The 19,478-nt window shown below is 38.9% G+C and overlaps 1 protein-coding gene across 2 annotated transcripts in view; it reads right to left on the bottom strand.

The window, feature by feature from the left end:
- Positions 1–19,478, bottom strand: part of LOC111864117 — a 487,205-nt gene that overhangs the window by 15,438 nt on the left and 452,289 nt on the right. For both annotated transcript variants that reach the window (XM_023851148.2, XM_023851149.2), the window contains 7 exons: positions 13,767–14,041; positions 12,469–12,756; positions 8,897–9,029; positions 6,108–6,268; positions 3,260–3,373; positions 1,219–1,332; positions 443–556 (listed from right to left, as the gene is read on the bottom strand). In XM_023851148.2, the coding sequence (XP_023706916.1) occupies positions 443–556; positions 1,219–1,332; positions 3,260–3,373; positions 6,108–6,268; positions 8,897–9,029; positions 12,469–12,756; positions 13,767–14,041 (1,199 nt within the window). The remainder of the gene's footprint in view (positions 1–442; positions 557–1,218; positions 1,333–3,259; positions 3,374–6,107; positions 6,269–8,896; positions 9,030–12,468; positions 12,757–13,766; positions 14,042–19,478) is intronic.

The raw sequence follows: 19,478 nt of genomic DNA, 5'->3' as shown, positions 1-19,478 counted from the left end.
TGACTTAAAATGATAAATATGACTGTCATATATATAAACCTCTAAATATTGAGTTATAATAGAAATTAGCAATAAATAGGATATATAATGTTCGTATATCCATACAATTATCTTATCTGTACTATGTGTTTTCCTTTTTAAAAGTAATATTCCACAATGAGTATTCAAAATATTTCTAAAATCAAATTCAGAACTAGATTTTTGACTTCAGTATCCACAGAATGATACTGAAATCCAACATGCAGAAGAATGGATATACTGAGATTAATTATATATCCATTAACCTTGTTCTTAGGCTTAAATCAAGAACAGCATGTTACACATGACCCTTATTTTATTCATTAAGCTTCAGCCTCTAAAAAATGTATTTTCTGTCCATAGTCCTCTCAGAAAACGCCTATCTCCATCAAGAATCTAGCTACTGCTTACAAATTTCCCTTACCTTCAAACCCAGCCTGACAGTTACAGTAATAATCTTCAAGGCCATCCACACAGGTTCCGTTATTTTCACACTGATTTGTCTGACAGTCATCAATATTGGTTTCACAGTGAAAACCTTCAGAACCGAGAAAGAATATGATCATATATAGATTCAAGAGTGAGGAAATTTTTCATCTAATGCATTTAATGCACATTTCACCATTATTCTGGTTAAATATAAAGTTGTCCTTGTGCTTAATAAAGCACCATATCATGAAGAAAACTGAAGTATAGCTGGACACATTTTTAACCTGGTCACTGGATGGAAGGGAACAGCCAAGTCCACACCAGGCTGCATAATCCCTTGGGAAAATGGCCTCCAGTACCAATTGGATAGAAGACTGGGTAGGATCCAGACTGAGTATGAATGCTGTGGAGAAGAGAACATCCTCTACTCCTGATGGGAATCGAACCCTGGTTCATGAACATTCAACTTATATCCTAGTCATCATATTGTCTGAGCGATATGTCTTCTGTGCTATAAATTCCCAAATTACTGCAACGATACAACCATGTTAATATTCCATTTAACTATATGCCTGATGTATTCATATGTATAAAACCTAGAACAATGTAGGTGTTCTGTAACAGAAACAATACCCTATGCAGGTTTTGGAGGCTAAGATGAAAGTAATAAAATTCAAATCAAATGAAAAATAATTTCTCATGTTAGGTGAATTAAATAATTATGAGATTTAATCAATAAATTCATAATAAAATTTGCTATTATAAACTTACCTTCATATCCTGGAAGACACTTACAATAGTATGATCCTACTTCATCAATACATGTTCCTCCATTCTGACAAGGATCTTCCTTACATTCATCAACATTGTACTCACACACATTGCCTGTAATCACAGAGAATATACAGTGTGATCATTGCAAAGGTGTTTCTGTGTAAAGGTAAGAACCACGTGTATTGACAGTCAACCAATCATACATCTGTGCAATGTCTTATCCATATTCAGAATATTCTGTGGCTATACTTGGGATATGTTACTGTAGGTTTTCTGTCTTTAAGTCTTTTGCTTCCATGCCTTTCAAGCACTGACATGGCATCCAGTTTATATTTCCTAACAGGTACACCAAAACTACTATTCTTATTCCTTGATGTTCTCTGGCTAGTCAAATGATTGAGATCACCGCTTTCTACTGGAACCAACCACATAGATGTATCCCTACCTTTTCTGTAGAGGAAGAAATAGTGTGTTCCATTTGAAATACTAGACAACGAACAATGTCTAGAAACCCAGAGATACTAAGCATCCTTAGAACCATTTAGAATTGCTTTACTCATAACTTCAGTGTTTTTGTTACCTTCCATATTATTCAGTATTAGAGGGGGTGGGTTTCCCCATGCACCGCGACTAGTAGTCTATTGTACATCCCCCTTTAATTTCTACTGTCCCCATACCGTACCAGTACTGGTGCTCGCTATCAGCCCCTTTCTGCCAGCGAGGTCGGCCCTCTTCTGGCAGTGGTACCCGATAACTTCCCCATCTACCGGAGGCATTGGAAACTACTTGGGTGGGAGACATTTTGCCTAATTTTGCTCAGAGGTCTCCTAGAGACATGAGGATCTTTTACGTGCCATAAATCTAGGACATGGGACCCATGACTTAAAGTCCCTCCTGGAGGACTTGTTCCCTGAATATTTCCGCCCTTAAAAATTTCACGACCTCCGCTGGGTTTGAACCTGCGTACCTTGAGTCATGAGATGGGAACGTTACCCCTAGACTACGAAGGCCGCCTTTGTTACCTTACTACAATTGCAGAACAGATATGAACATGCTAAGTGTGAGAAGTTAAGAACCTTTATCTTAATGTGGTTTATTTTATAATAATATCATTATTTGAACTCTGTAGCACTGACTGGTAAGATAACTGATGAACTGGAATGGATATGGAAGGAAGCGATTGTGGTGTAAATGTGGTAGTACCTTAGAATTTTCCAGCCAGGATTAAGAAAAACCACAAAATATCTCAGTCAGCAAAGTTGGTACCTGTGGAGACTGAAACTGGATGTATCCCAAATTTAAATCAGAAGTGTTACCACCTGAGAAACTTGCTTGCTACTTATCACAAAGAACTGATGATTGATTAATTTAAATACACAGTGATTATAAAATGTTCTTAATTTATTAATAATATTTTATTACACTTCTGGACTATTTCTCATCACAGAAATATCAGACTACATGAATTCACAAGTTCAAGTCCCTGAAGATCGTCATTGTATCCAGCATAAATTTCTTGTTACCAAATTTAATATAAATTTGCATTAAATACAGACTACGTATTTCTGAAACTTGACTTGTAATTACAAACTTACGTCTGAAAAGGAATTTGTCTTTTATCAGTATCTATGCCTAAGCTATAGGCATCTCATAACTCTACAAATGTGAGTTGTGGGTTCAACTTGTCATGTGTCAAAATAGTTTTTAAAATACAAAACCACAGCATGCTTGGAGAAGTAATGCCAACATTCATAATGGTTTAAAATTATGATTTAATAAATATCCATTACTTCAACTATGATCAGCAGAAAAACTTATTTCACATACCCATTAAAATGAAATCTTATGTGAGGAAACGTATTTTATTATAAGATATTCAAACTCTGAAAATAACAATTTTTGTGTCTGCAACTGATTACTTTCTCTGCGTGTACTGCAGTAATGCCTGCAAAATACATCACACATATAAGTACAATCCACCTCTCTAGAAATCACTAAAGAAACTAAATCCTGGCAATAAGAAGGAAGCAAGGAATACCTTCAAATCCAGGTGCACACACACACGTAAAGTTGTTCAGTCCATCAATGCAAGTAGCAATGTTTTGACATGGATAAGGCTCACATTCATTTATGTTGACCTCACACAAATTTCCTACAATGAGAGGAAAGCGAGAACTGAAGTACAGTAAATTGGGGTATTATATAAAGAAGAGCTCTGTCATTCATACAAGAAACAATTATGATCATAATATCTGGGAAGCTAACTGGGTGATACATGAAATGCATACACAATTTTGGTGGAAAAACATCTTGAAAAGACTTGGAAGACTGTAAAGTAGATGGAAAAATAATCACAAGATGGATGTTAGGGAGTACAGTTTTGAGGATGAGAAGTGGATGGAACTGGCTCTAGATAATGTCAGATTGTGGTCTTTTTTGATTATGTAATGCAACTGAAATCCATATTATTGATATTAATTTCCAAATACCTAAAAAAAACTGAATTTTTGTTTGTACAAAAAACAGAAAGGTGACCTCTGAAAAGTATTTTAATAAATGATCGATTAATTAATGACAAAACAAATACACATGGAACTATTTTCAGACAAAGAAGTAAGCCTTTTCTTTCATAGCTGACAATATTGACTTCACAGCTACTTTAGAACCACTGAACAAATCTAATCACACATATACTGATGATTTGTTGTCTCCAATTGACCTTCCACGAATACTTTTACAATAAATATGATTTTAAGGTAATTCTCTGTAGATCTCATGTGTACAAAATTACAACAATTTTTTTTTTTTCACTCTCTTAAAAATCAGGACGCGAAATCATTTTATACATATGATTTTGGATGAATATTTTGACGTGCTGTCTGAAAGCTGGACTATAAAACGTCCATCACTAATCACTGACTATTACTTCATAGGCAGTGATGACTAGGAAATCGTTGCCCTGGAGATGAAAGTCCAACAGTAGGGTTTCCACCACTACAAACGAATTGTTTCAAGCAGACACATTTTCCTGCAGCTTCAAGAGATTTGTTGCATAGCAGCGGGCTTAAATTAGCCCTCTGACAAGGTGTTCCCTATTCAGTCTGAGTGCAGGATATAACAGTTCATATTTTGCTAGAGCAGGAGTTAGTTCATGTCTGATGAGAGCTAAGGTGAGTTGATCTCTGAGCAGAGCAGAAGACAATTCACTGAGATTAAGAGTGCAAGCATGTGTAACAGTGAAGAGGAAACGTCCAAAGACGCTATAAGTGTGAATAACTGTATTTGTGGGTGTAAAGAGCGATCGCACAATAAATATGCGTCCAAATCTGAGACCCACAAAATTTCTTGTCGCGTTGCTTAGGAAACACGCGACACTATCATAGCTGATGGAATGTACTCATGGAATTGTTCGTGTAGGAATCCCACGAATCTTATTTCTATCACTGCATGTTCATAAACCCTGCCTACTGTGAAGCTCTATCACTAATACCCATGACATATATGCAGGACAATTCAAAGTCCTATGGCCAGACATTAGGGGGTTACGGTTGCAGGGAGATAATTTGAAGCAGAAAATGTACATAAATCACTATCTGATTCATTACCCTTTTCAACTTGAGAACTTCTGCCACCTGCAAGAAAATGAAATATCTGTCCATTAATGTAAATATTTGGTTATTTGCATTTAATATGTAGTCTTTTTCATTTTTAATTTTATGTTATTTAACACACATGAATAGTAGTATAGTGGGGACCCACACACAAAAATTGCCCAAAGTTACCTCCTCCAGCTTACATGCAAACTTTACAGCTGCATTTAATTGAGACCCTGATATGAACCAGTTGTCTAGGTTAGCCCCTAATGTCTGTTGTCATTGCAACACTGTGGCTCATCAGGTTGCTGCAATCATGTACTTCTGCAGCATGAAGATTTCTTTGTTTCATCCTCATAAGAAGAAGTGAAGTGAGTTCAGTTCAATAGAAGATGGCGACCAGACAACTGGGTTCTCACAGCACCTATATAATGGTTGTTCAACCAACTGTGCACTTGGCATGAAAAGTGTTGTGCTGTATCCACATACCATCATAAAATGTTAAGGGGCATATATTGCAACAAAAGAGCAAATTTTCTTTCAAGGAAATCAGAATGGTAGATTCCATAGAGTCTCTTTTCTATCATGTTAGACCTAATTATGTTACTCTCCATTATTCCAGCCAATACACTGATCTTTGTAGAAATGAACAGCACAAAGTAGTATTAGGATTCTTTAGTGCCCATTTATGGAGGCTGTGGAGACTGTTTAACCATTCCTTGTGAACGTTGCCTGCTCAGGCCCCTGTTACATGACCCAAGCTTGGGGAAAGAGTGCATGCATGTGCCTGTCTTTACCAGAACTACTCAAATTCGACACCACATTTTAGCTTCCAGATTCTTTGCAAATAGCTCAGCCTCAGCTGATGGCTGAAGACAACACGAACAAACAAGAAGTTTCACCTGTATAAAGACAATGTGGAGAGAAGAAACTGAGTGAAGTAGTTGAGCTAAGCAGACATGTGCTACAATGCAAGGGAAACAGCTGTGAACCGCTTTACACAAGAAACACTTCCAACTCTAAACAGGAAACATTTCTCTATGAGTATTCTTTGCATAGAGTCCTTCACCCCCAGAAAAAGAACAACACAATGCTGCTCTTTGGTGGCACAATCCTCAAGCATGGTTGCCATTTTGAAGACTGAAACAAGCATCTGAACATTCGCATGTGCATCTGCTACATAGGCTGTCATGAAGGTGGACTGTGCTGTTACCTAGAGTAAACAGCTACCAGCTGTTTTACTTCCATTTACTGACTCTCCCTCATATAAATGTGATTTAAATCAGTTCTTACCTGTATATCCTGGTTTACAAAGGCACTTGTACTTTGAAGTTGTGATGTTTGTACATGTGGAATTGTGCTGACATGGGGATCTTGAACAGGGATTGAAGTGTTCACACAAGGAGCCATAGTATCCCTCAGGGCAGTCACATGTAAACATGTAACTCTCATTACTGTAAGAAATTATGTTCCTTGAATGACAGAACCAAGTTATGCATAGTTTTAAATTTGTCACAGTTTTTCAGAAGTGACAGAACAATTAATCAAAGGGTGGGAACATGCTCTCTGGTTTAGGGTTCCTCCATATGTGTTACATGTTCTAACCATAACATCTTCTCTATTAGAAGGGAAACTTAAATCATGATATAACGCCATGTAGTCCAGCAGATGTTTACCAATGTCTCATACGATCATACTGCTTACTTCACACTCAATATTAGTAATTTTTAAAATAAATATAGCCCTACATATGGTATAAAATATATCTTATAACAGACAATAATGTCTGACATATTTTTAATGCAATTGTGGGAACATCCCACATTATCACGCATTTCTGCAACACTCGCTCTTCACATCACTTTTCACCATCACGCGCGCTAACCAATCTGATTGCTTCAAACGTTCATATTTATACTGGGATCGCTCCTGGCCCGCATCTACGTCATTACGCGCGCTAGCCAATCAATTCTTCCTCCTCACTTTCGAGTTTGGCTCCGCCCCACCGACCAGCGTATAAAAAGGAGCGACTCCAAAGCAGAATTATTCAGTTCGATTCAGTTCCATTCAGTTCCACGCAGTCCATCATCAGTCTACAGGCTAGCCACATCAAGCAACTTCAGCCAGCAGGCTCCGTCGCCAGCGCTCGGTCTTCGGAGGTACCGGCAGGCTGCGCCAGGCACGACCGCCTCGGCCCTCCAGCGCTCTCACACCCGACTTACTGGGGCACCGCGCCTGGACTCGCCGGTGGTCGTGTTACGGTCCGACTCACTGGGCATCTGGCGTAGCCACTGCCTCATGGCTCCTACGACCGCGCTCAACGACTAGCCTTTTCACCAGCCATTCACCGTAACTAGCCTTTCTCCTTACCGGCGCGCACCGCCCTACCTCACCAGTCAAGCATCTCAGCCACCACGGTCCTTTTCAGGGCCAACAAACTGTTCCGAAGAAGTGGGTTGTCATCGGAGTAATGACAAGACTACACACGTTGACAAGAGCCCCACACAATACAGTAACAACTTAACAAAATTATTCCTAAAATGTTATTTAGGCCATAATATGAGAACCAGCTGTGTTTTATTTTAACTACCTCATCTTGTATTTTAATTCATGTAAGAACTCTGAATGTAAAATATCACTACTGAAGTCAAATAACTTAAAATTGAAGACAGAAACAGCTGGTGAGCTTTATTTTTCCTGAGTGCTTTAATGTTTACAATCAATGTTTCTTTTTACCATGAAGTTCAATTTAATATTTAATTTTCACTTAACAGTAGTTGTAATGGGAAGTCATGAACATGTCTGAGAAATATAAAAAACATGTTGGGTTGAGTCAAATAAAGCAAGATGTAAAATAGTTGTCATATGTATGTGTGACTATTCACAGGGTTCGGATTGGTTCGCAGATTTATGGGACATTTACAGGTCTTAACTACAAATAACTTTAATAACACTATCACTATTCCCACATTTTACAGTTCACTAAAGTACACAGTCTAGTGTTCTCAGTCTGTCACTAAGAGTTTCCTGGTAACAGCTCCAAAAATGGCTATTCCTCTGCCTCCGGGCTCAAGTCCTCTATTCACAGACTCCCGTACAAAACCGAAATCAGTCACCTCAATTTTCTTCCTTGAAACTCCTCGCCATGGACTGAGTAGAAAACACAGTTTCTGTCAGTACCTCTAATGTTGCACATCGATTCATTGCTCTGGAAACATGTTTACCGAGCCATTGCCCAGAAATGAGTCTGGTATATTTGCTACCTTGCAGTCATTGAAATAGTTACAGCTCTACACGCTAAAATATCAAATATTAAGCTATATTTGGAGTTAGAGGTAATACTACAGTAATGTTCTCATTATCCGATATCCCAACATCTTGAACTGTCATTAAACTAACAAATTTTGGAATAAAATTTACAATTTTTGTAAAGTTATTCAAAAACGAATTTTCAACAAGCACATGTTCACCCATCTCATGGTAGTTCTCCCAGCTACTATTAGCAGTGCCAACCACAATCCTAACTAAAGCAGGTGCCATTACAGTAAAGGCTAGCTAAATTTGTGATCATATTACAGTATATGTATCGAAAAACTTTCACCCTTCAATCTGCTATGTTGCCTAAAATCTCCCACAAAGACCTTATGTGAAAACGTGTTGTTCTGATTTTGTATTGGGTTTCTGTGAGAGTTTCTCTCATGCAGATAGATAATTTGTGTAACTGGCACACCTCGTTCATGTTACAAGCTGAATAACAGGAGTTTAATACTTGGGAGTGATAAAATTAATTGGTAGTTATGTAATTATGTGAAATATGTTTAAAAACAAATTAGTCTTCAACAGCTCATGACACAACTTTGCAAGTAGATGGAAACAATATTGTGCATGCTTTGGTTTGAGGTTGTCATGGGAGTGAAGATTCACATTGTGGTCTTCTGGGATATGCCACCATGTTGACTAACAAACAGTTATCAAATTACACCCTGAAGATGGAGGCAGAAGATGCTTCCAGAATATTCTTACCTATTAGACCCAGAAAACTACAACCTAAAACTGAAGGATCATTTTGAAAGTGAGCCTACCTTTTGCATAAACCCCCATTCTGGCATGGTGGCTCTGTGCTGTTGCAAGGATTGAAGAAGGAGCAGTCATCACCGTAGAAGCCCATGAGGCAAGTGCAAGTGTAGTCAGTGGAGTTGATACTGTGACAGCTCCCTACAAACATACAGGTGCAGACAGTGCTTCAGCTGCAATTATAGTGAGTGTCAGAAGTCAGGCATAAATTTTCACTGCAGGAGGGTAGGGAGTGTTGCAGTTACAATGTGTTTTGCTCCATGGAACATGGTGCCATTATCACAGAGAAGTACTAACAATGCTGCATACTAACACCCTACACAAAAGTTACATTTCCATTTCCAAGGCACGTCATCATGTTACATGAACATGATTCAGTATCACAGTTTGTTTTGACTGCTCCATGCTATGCAGAGTTTGGAGAAAAATGGCACACACAGGAGCAGCATCAGAATTTGTGGTGTGCGAAGGCCCCACATGTGGGATCTCGCCTGCAGGCCATAAAATCAAAACTGTGACTGCATAGCAGTATCCTGTATCTGGCAATTGCTATGAAATACATGAATTTCTGTAACTGAACATCACACAGAAGCATGGATTTAAAGTTCCACACACCTTAGACAGCAAGGGCAATAACAGAGGCGGATGGCCAGTTTCATGCTGATTAATGGTGAGGAATGTTAGTTAGCATTTATGTGTATGCAATTAATTATAAAGAAAATTAATTCAGTTCTTATTACAGTATTTTCCTGTTTTTATTTATTTTATTTTTGCTTCTTTATCAATGCTGCTAGTAGCTTGGATTATATTGTTTCAAATGGTAGGATGATTAGTGAATAATGAATTTGAAAGGACAGGGAAGGAAGATGTCATAGTACAATTTGACATACTCTCCCCAGAATTTGCCTGGATGTATTAAGGAGAGATATAACAAACTTCATTCAGGACGGTGAGTGTCCTAGCCAAAATTCAAACTAGGAAAATTTCAAATACTAAAAGCCAGAAGCATTATTGCTTCACTCAAATTGCTCAATAATTTTTCATTTCTATTTCAATGATATTCACCTTTAAAATACTGTACATATATGTATGACCTATATGTATATGACTCTGCAAGATGTGACATTAATATTTTCACAGCTAGTGTCAAACAGACTCATGTGACGTTCATGTAAGATACATATTGTGGTCTTCTGAGTTGTGACACCAGATGACAATGTTTCAGAGAAAAACACTGCCTCCATTCTCAGGCTGGAAATCAGACAAGTTGGGAGAACTGCTGGTTATGCAAAGGAGTGGGGTAGATAAAAGTAGCCCATAAGAGCCAAGACCGGACTCTGGCTGCCAACGTTCATTTTCCATAACCGGTTTCTGTTTCCCCTTCTTCTACATGGCTAGCAATTCGCATCAACTATGATGATGAAGGTTGTATGATTTCATGGTATTATAACCTGAAAGACCACAATATTACATAATACTATTTGTGCACAAAAGGGCAAATACTATCCTGTTAATTTGTAGGGATTCTGACTGATGTTCAGGATCAGAAATTTCAGAGTGAAACTGTTGCACAGCCTATAACTAATTCTCTAGTCATGAAGACGCTTATGAATCCAATTTTACAATAATTAACTTCAGTAACTGGTAATATTTTTGTGGATGGCACAAGATCAAGCTCAGCTTCTAGATCTCCCATACTTAATGGTCTGCCAGACTATGGTGCCCATTTTATTTACAATTAAAACGGAGAGGGATTAACTAACAAAAGGAAATCATGCTCAAACCCTAGATGGAGTACTTATATAAGGAAGATCACATTGCTTCAACAGATACTCACAAATAAATAATGGCTAAATATTTCAGACCCTTTTCAAAAAGAATGGAAAGAAAATGAATGAGCCTGCAACACATAAATATTACAGAGAATTTATTGAAAAATTCAACGTTTCTTTTCTAAGTAAAAGTAATGCTGGACAAAAGGACATGGAAAAACATGCGTGAGCACACACATGAATGCATGCATGTGTGCACGTGTGCACAGACTGGAAGGAGAAAACCATTTGCACATGATGCATAAATTACATCAGCAATGGGTACTTGCATTATAACAGGCAAAATCAAAAACATGGCCTCATTGTTACTCAGTTTGTACATCACAGGTGTTAAATGATGGTATAAGCATGCAAAACCGATGTGTGGAGAAATAATGACCTTTCACATGAAATATTTCTGTTGTTGCTTGAAGGTCAATTGTGGAAAGTATTGTAGGGTTTTGTGTGCAACTATATTTATCCCAAAACAGGCTTGGAATTTCTAGCAGGCAATACTGTGACAGCATTTGGCATTAATCTCAGTTAGTATAGATTAATTTGCAAACTCAATATAATAATGAAAAAGAAGGGTGGTCCAGAATTAGCCAGGAAGTTATAATTTGCATTAGTGATCAAATGCATTAATTATGCAGTTATGAAGTTAATAGGATTTTGCTGCAGTTTTGAGACAAATAGATGACAGATTAAAAACTGCATGTCCAGTATCCATTTCTATCCTGTTCTGGGTTTAGTGAATTTTCTGATATACAATCATTATTGTGAACTGAAATAATATCAATTTTTTATTCTTTTCATTTGTTTACTGAAATTCTAAAACACTGAAGCATGATACCAGGCATCTGCTCTCCACCCTGGAGTTCTGAAATTTAAAATTGATAAAAGAAGGAAATATGTCAAATATTAATAACAAACATTAAAATTATTTAAATGTGGTGCCAACTATGTTTCAATATAGAGGGTCACAGTTCTTGAGTGGTACATGAAGATAACCTCATACAGCCAAAACATAAGACTCCAAGCAAATTTTTTTGGCTTAAGACTTTTGGAAGATATCTTGATGGTGCCCCCACACTAAGTTCTATAGCAAGGCCACACCATAGCTCAAGCGGTTAGTCGCTGGTTTCCCACCGCGGTGGCCTGTGTTCAATCCCGAGTCTGTTGAAGTGGGATTTGTGGTGGACAAAGTGGCGCTAGGGCAGGTTTTCTCAGAGTACTTCGGTTTCCCCTGCCAATCTTCATTCCACCAAATTCTCCATCATCATCATAATCACCCGGGGCAGGCTACAATAGGCCAATCACTGCCTGACGTGCCGAGTGGACCCAGTTGGATTCACCCTGATAAGCGAATTAAAAAAAAGGTTCTATATCAACAGACGTTCAAAATGCTTGGTTTTGTAAAGGAAACTATTGAAAATGGCACACATTATGTCACTGATGCTAAGAGTACAATATTTCTGTACCAGAATGTGTCGAATTTTATTTAGAGAAAATTTTCATAGTAAGAAGATAACACATATGGAGAAGCCCTTATGTAAATCTATTCCAGTTTGTCAAGTATAATGGGTAAGGAAAATCCAAAATAACGATTATTGTACTAGCATATACAAAATCTGGAACTGATACTAGCTTAACTTAGTTCATTATCCTATAAAACTAAAAGTACAACACTTAATTTCTTCAAGATTATGGATATAGAGGCACAGACAAATAATCATAACTATGCAGATGCATTTTAATTTTCGACTTACGATTTACTCGCGTATTGAATGGTATAGGGGCACTGGTGATGCCCACTTCATCCCTATTCCAGCCAGCTACCTGGACACTGTAGTCTGTCCCCTTGATTAAATCACTTACTGCAGTACAAAACATGTTGTTCTTCTTGCCCAGCTCACTAACACTCACATTTCGAAAAAGTGAGCTTACGTTGTTATGCAACAATATTAAGTAGCCGAGTGGAAGCCCACTAAGTGGACTCTTCCAGCAGAGCATACACCATCTGTCACCTGTTCCAGCAACTGTCACATCTCTCGGAGCTGTGAGACATAAACATTATATATTATCCACTTGAAACACAATTGGTTACCATCTGCTTTGAACATTTTGCTGAAACTATGTTTCTTATGATTTCAGATTATTTCCATAAAAGCAATGAGAAGGTGGTCTTTGTAACTGAGATACATTATAATGTTATATTTTAGCGTCCTGTTGCACTGATTAAAGTCCATGATTTATTTCAACCGTCTTCCAGTGCATACACTCATCTATCTCACTCCTCTCTCTCGCACTACATGTTTCGGCACAAAAGTGCCATCTTCAGGTGATTATTCGATTTACGCTAAACTAGTTCTATAAACTAGTATAACACACGCAGTCACAGGAGCAAGACAACACAAAGCACAATACACACACGAAAGTAGAAAGAGTGCTCCAACAGAAGAGGATAGGTGTGACTCGCGTAGTGAGATACAACGTAGGGATGAAAAATCCTGAACAATTTTAATATTTTTAATATTTAATATTTATCAATATATATGATAAATATATATTTTAGTTATTTTAATATGAAGACGGCAAGGCATGCAGTGAACTAGTTTATCGTAAATCGAATAAGCACCTAAAGATGGCACTTTTGTGCTGAAACATGTAGTGCGAGAGAGAGGAGTGAGATAGATGAGTGTATGCACTGGAAGACGGTTGAAGTAAATCATGGAGATATATTATGTTTACTGTTAGGTATAAAATGAATTCCTAAACATTATTTAGATAAATTGCAAGCTTCAAAGGGTTAATTTGGTTTGAATACTTCCTTTTTGTCAAAACTTTTGAGATATGTTCATGTTAGTGTCAGTAAACCCTGAGTGGTGCATCAGAGAGAAATTTAGAGAAAAGTGGAAGCTGTTACATCTCAAAATTTGTGAAAGTCCTGCTTCTTTTTACGTTTTTATGAACAAAAATATTTCTTTTTCAGAGAAAAGTGGAAAGAAAATACAATTAATGAGCCAATCAAATAATTCAAAACACAATTAATATAAAAATGACTCACCTGACAGTATTTTGATTGTGATGGTAAGTTTTGTTCTGCCACTACGCTGAGGTGAACCCCCATCCTTTGCAGAGATGGTAAATGCCAGTTGTTTGTACTTTTTAGACAAACGTTTATGGAGTGTCACAACCCCAGAGGACTGATTCACTGTTACCACATCCTGTGGAGTCTTCACACTGTAGTACACCTCTGAGTTGTATTGTTGTGTGTCTCTGTCTACGGCCCTCACAGTTAGAATGTCAGTGGGGACCTGTGTCAGAACATCAAGCTCAACCCTGCAAGCAGAGAGAAGTAGTGGCATTCTTTTCTTGAATATTAATAATTCAAATACCAGTGAAAGAAGGAAGAGAAGCAGAAGGAACAAGAGTAGAAGTAGAAGAAGAAAGAAAGAAATGAAGGATAAAAACAAATATTCAAAATGCTGTACAGGAAATATGATTTTATCGATAGATTTCAAAGTCAGTACACTGAATGTTGGAACTGAACAAGTGATAGTATTTCTGCTCCATATTCAGAGGTTCCAGATCTAATATCCGCTCTGAGATCAGATATCCTGATCTGTTTTACTTTGTTCCCTCCAGTCCATAATTTCAGGATAGTATTTCAAAATATGCCAAGATTGCTTTCTTTCCGTATAAATGCAAGTTCATTATTAACTAATAATCCTATCATTAGGTGCTATTGTAACGTGTATACCCATTGTTAGGCCACTGGTCGGTAAACACATTCCCGCAACACACGAGAATGCAACAATAGACGCCTACTGCGCTGACAAGGGCCTGCAGCATATACAAAAGGCAAACCAATCCTCTCGTCAGAGAGGGTGCCCCACAAAAACAAGACCGTTACTGTCAAGGAGTAATACATATCTAATCATGAGCCCCAGATTGGGCTCGACATCAAGACTGACTGACCGTCAGTCACAATGTGACTTTCACTTTGATTTTAACATAAGCGACAAACCCATCTTCTCGTCCGAAATGTTACATAAGGACTATCACCGCAAAAGTTAAGTTTGAAAAAAAGGATCTCTGGTCGTAGGCCTCAAGGGGTCTGACGCCAAGACGAACTGATGGCGGTAAAGGGCCAGTCGTAAAGTAACTCTGACAGGAACATCAGTTGTAGATGGAACACAACAGTAGTCGAGAGTAATCAAGTCGAATCGAGTCGAGTCTCGGAATTGGTAGCCGCCGAAATGGAAAGAAACGAATTGGACGGTACCAATAAGACTTCATGTGTGATTTGACGTGCCAGTGAGACTGATAAATTCGTTGCCAGGATATGACTAGTAAAAACTGAGAATCTAGTGTGTGTGCAACGGTTAACTGATATGTGTAGAACAGAGATAGCGCTATAATTGCCTGTAGTCACGATCTGTGTAAATGTTGTGTTAATAAATCCAATCATCTAGTCCAAAACCCGTGATTATTAGTCACGGAACCTCAGGAACGGGAAAATGAGCTACTGACAGCGTCATTTATAAACCATAAATAAACATAAAAAAATTTAAGGTCACTGAAATCGAGCAAAGATCAAAATGAACAGAGATTGCACCCCCCACCCCCCTTTCAGTGCCCTTCGAAATTCTCACAATTTAAATGTGGATTCCTTACATCTTCAGCTCTCTCCCTCTTCGCGTTCTGATGGATGGAGGGGAGTGTGCAATGCAGGTAGGCTGAGGAAGCAGAGGCCTGCCTTCAGCCTGCATTAGCCACGTTCACTCCTATCCTGTCTATTCATTTTTTTGGTCATTCTATAGAATTATGAAGTAACGTAAAATTCTATACGTGAAGTGAGGAAGATAAGCGAATGTTGGGCCTGGAAGCATACGACAGGGGGTGTTTACCACAGGAAGCATTCGCTTGGAGACGAGATACTCTTTGAAATCATAGCATGTTCTTTCCAGTAACTTCATATGTCTATCGTTTACGTATATTTTTAAGACTAATTTATACTAGAACATTTTTAAGTCGAGCCTCAAAAGTATTATTTTTCCAAATGGACAATGACGTCAAACTCTCAATAGCAGAGACAGTAGGAAAAAAATTTCACAACTTTCACAACCTATTGATCTTTCCTTGTTTTACTTTGAGAGGGTTGTGATGAATGGAGGTAATAAAGAAAACAAAGAACTGGGTGAGTGGATTTCGCATTTGTTTCCTAGAAAGAATCTTTAAATTCTTTCCACTCCGGTTTGGCACTGGACACATGAAACGCGTGAATGTTTTCAGTGGAAGATACAAATCTTTCAGCACATGCCTTCAGAACCCTTCTGGTGCTGTTTACCTTCTACCACATTTCATTCTTTTACTTTTGGCAATTCGCCTGCCACGACCGCCATTTTGTTATCCGTCTATTTTAACGCGCTACCACACCGAATTGAGCCTATGAAAGGTAATAAAAATACAGCCAGAACTGTCTGAGACTGAAAGTTCAGAAACTTATGCCATTTCACTCCCGAATGTTGTAACCTGCAAGACAATTACCAATGTTAACTGTGAAGGTATTAAATAAAGTACTATATTAAATGCTGGGGCACGCGGTAGCGTAGTTGGTTGAGGGGCTATGCTACAAGCCAGAAGGTTGCGGATTCAATTCCCGATGAGGTTATTGGATTTTTTTTCTAATTTACCTAATCCTTCCAGCTGCACTATGGCCCTGGGGCTGACTCAACCTTTAACAGAAATGAGTACCAGGAATTAAATGAATAATTTTCCTGGGGAGTAAAGCGCGGCCGGTGCGTAAGGCTGACAACCTTACCGCCATCTTTGAGTCGATTGTCTTAGATAATGTGGGAGCCTCAACGTCTCACAAGCCTATGGACCTTCACGGCCTGTTACAGGGATAGCTTTACTTTACTTACTTACTACATTAAATAAATGACTGCTTCATACCAGGAGGCCATGGAAGCAAACAACAATTTTTCCTCAAACAATAAGTGCCAATAACCACAGTGAAAAGAGACTATGTGCCTCATCATCTCATGTTACATTTTCAAGATCTCTGTATATTTTTATAGTCCTCCACAGTCCTTCAGGACCTTATAACAGGTCATTCCTTTGTAAAATCTCAGGATTTCACGGCGGTGATTATAAAAAAAGCAGTCTTCTGGGATGTGGCGCCGTGTAGATGTTGTGTTAACCAACGTTTCGGAGTAACGTATCGCCTCCATCTTCAGGGTAGAAGAATAGAAAAAGAAGAAATCCGCGAGGGAACCAGCGTGTGCAGGCGCAAGGTCTGTTTGCACTTGAAATCTAATATATAAAATACCGGATTACTATCTTGCCCGAATTTTCAAAATAAATTTCCGAAATTTTAATGATCGCCTGTGTTCACCCTGCATTATATTAAAGTGAAAATGAAAGACTACATAGCAGAGGCTGATTAGTAGAATGACGCTACAAAGGACGATCACCGTTCATAGCTTCAAAGGTTAAAAGCATATGCTGAACAACAAATACAGAGTGGCCCAAAAGTCAGTTAACCTACAACATTCTCACATAAGAACGGAAATATTCAGAGTTAAACCTGCCAGTCACTTTTAAGAACGAAATCACAGTGTTATGAGCTGTGCACTGAACAGTGAGAACCTCATTCACAACAATTTTTATAAATTAAGTAATAAAGAAATTTCGAATGTCTTACTAACCACTTTGTACTTTAGTGATTAAGTGCCTCTGATGATTCACGGTCCACGAGTGCGGAACGCATAATACGAAAGTACACATCTCTTCGACGAGGTTCAGTCACTTCTGAATATATGAGATGCTGACTTAATTGCCGGTCACAGTAGCCGAGCGGTCTGAGGCATGTACTGTCTTCGCTCACTTGGAAACCGGGATCGTGGGTTCGGATCTGTTTCCTGTGAGGTACGAACTGAATTCTTATATATTATTCTTATACACTGCCGGTCACAGTAGCCGAGCGGTCTAAGGCATGCACTGTCTTCCCTCGCTTGGAGACCGGGATCGTGGGTTCGAATCCCACTCAGGGCATGGATGTTTAGTCTGTGTTTGTGTACAGGTAGAGGCCTTGCGACGAGCTGATCACCCGCCCAAGGAGTCCTACCGAATGTGTAAGATCTAGAAAAACCGAAGTGAACGGAGAAGTTCATGGAGGTAGGCCTAGGCCCACTGGGGCTGTAGTGCCAAGGAAAAAGAAGGCCTGTCTAACTGCACTAAATTATTACTGCACGCAGTCTGAGGTCACTAATATAATTTTGTGGCGCAACTTTCACGACAATTAACCACAATCGTCTGTATTCACATTACCAAGGAAAGTATGTAATGGTGTCACACGCTTGTGATTAGATACAGCATTCGCATTAATACCTGGATTTACTGAACGCTTTTAGCTCGTAACTGAAAATAACCAAGCCACTCCCACTAATTCATACTCCATAGATCACTACGACTACAGCTCGCATACGTTCTTCAGTTTGTTGACTAGTCGTTGCTAGGTAGTGGCTGCTAACAATGTAACTCAAAACTGAAGACTGCGTCGGATCAGGTGAATTTCTACTGGCCCTCGCCAACATATTTTTGGCAAGGACAGAATAGTGAACGCCGTTTTCAACAGTTTCTCTATTGTTGCGAGTTTATTCATTGCCGCAGAAAAGGTTTTACCGCATCGTTGCCCAGCAAAGGCCGCCCCTTCTTCCACTATTCCATTTACTGCCGTCATGTCACATAAATGCACTATAAGAGGAAAACTACGCTAAACTCTCGAGATCAACACGACTCACAGACGGTAAGGATTGGTACACGAAACTACGTGGTCTGACAATAGAGTTCGCGAACTAATCGCGGTAAAACTGCTACACAGCTCATTGCTGAATGTCACTGTGGTCGCCTTCAAAGTACCCCCATTTGGAACCTATGCACGGATGCCAGCGCCTAGTCCACCTTTTCGAACAATTTTGGAACTGGTTTTGTGGAATGGTCTTCAGAGCTGCAGTTGTATTACTCCTGATGTCATCAAAATGCCTTCCTTTGAATATTTCCTTTATATTCGGGAACAGAAACGGTCATCGGAGGCTACATCCGGTGAATAGGAACGGTGTTCCAGTACAGTTATTTGTGTACGAACTGAACACTCCCTCACAGACAGTGCCGTGTGATCAGGTGAAGAGAGATCCATGAGTTGAAGGCGACGGCACACCGAAACACACTCAGACAATAATAGACGTCACTCAGAATGAGACTGCCATAGATCAACAACAACACAGCTGTGAAACGCTGATATGCCAACGTCATCAAACCATACTGAGGTTTCCGCACACTGCTGCCACGGCAATCACGGTGGCGAGTTCGCGGTATGCACTTGTTATGCACTACCGTCTCTATAAAACGTAACATGTGTCCAATATTTCATGTTATTGTTTTGTGCAGGTAGATAAACTTCACTACTGTTTCATTGAATGTGTTGAGCCATGCAGATTAAGCTCTCGAAACGACGTTTTTCCTTACAACACTATGCATGTAGCGGAGAGACCTGATCCCTTGGTAGAAATAACTTTGTTGTAACAGAGCTCCTCAACGACTTATGGGACGCCCTATACAATCCGTCACGTAACTTGAGAGAAACAGGGAAACTCGGGCATTGTGCATTAAGTGTTAACGTTTATTGTCTGTGAGAAATAAGGAGGTTAACTTGTGTAACACCGCGGGGCTTAGGAGGGAGGATAACAGCACAGAGGAGCTACTGCCGCGA

Source organism: Cryptotermes secundus, unplaced genomic scaffold (assembly GCF_002891405.2).
Source record: "Cryptotermes secundus unplaced genomic scaffold, Csec_1.0 scaffold708, whole genome shotgun sequence".
Lineage (NCBI taxonomy): Eukaryota > Metazoa > Arthropoda > Insecta > Blattodea > Kalotermitidae > Cryptotermes > Cryptotermes secundus.
This window is presented reverse-complemented; position numbering and strand designations above follow the sequence as displayed.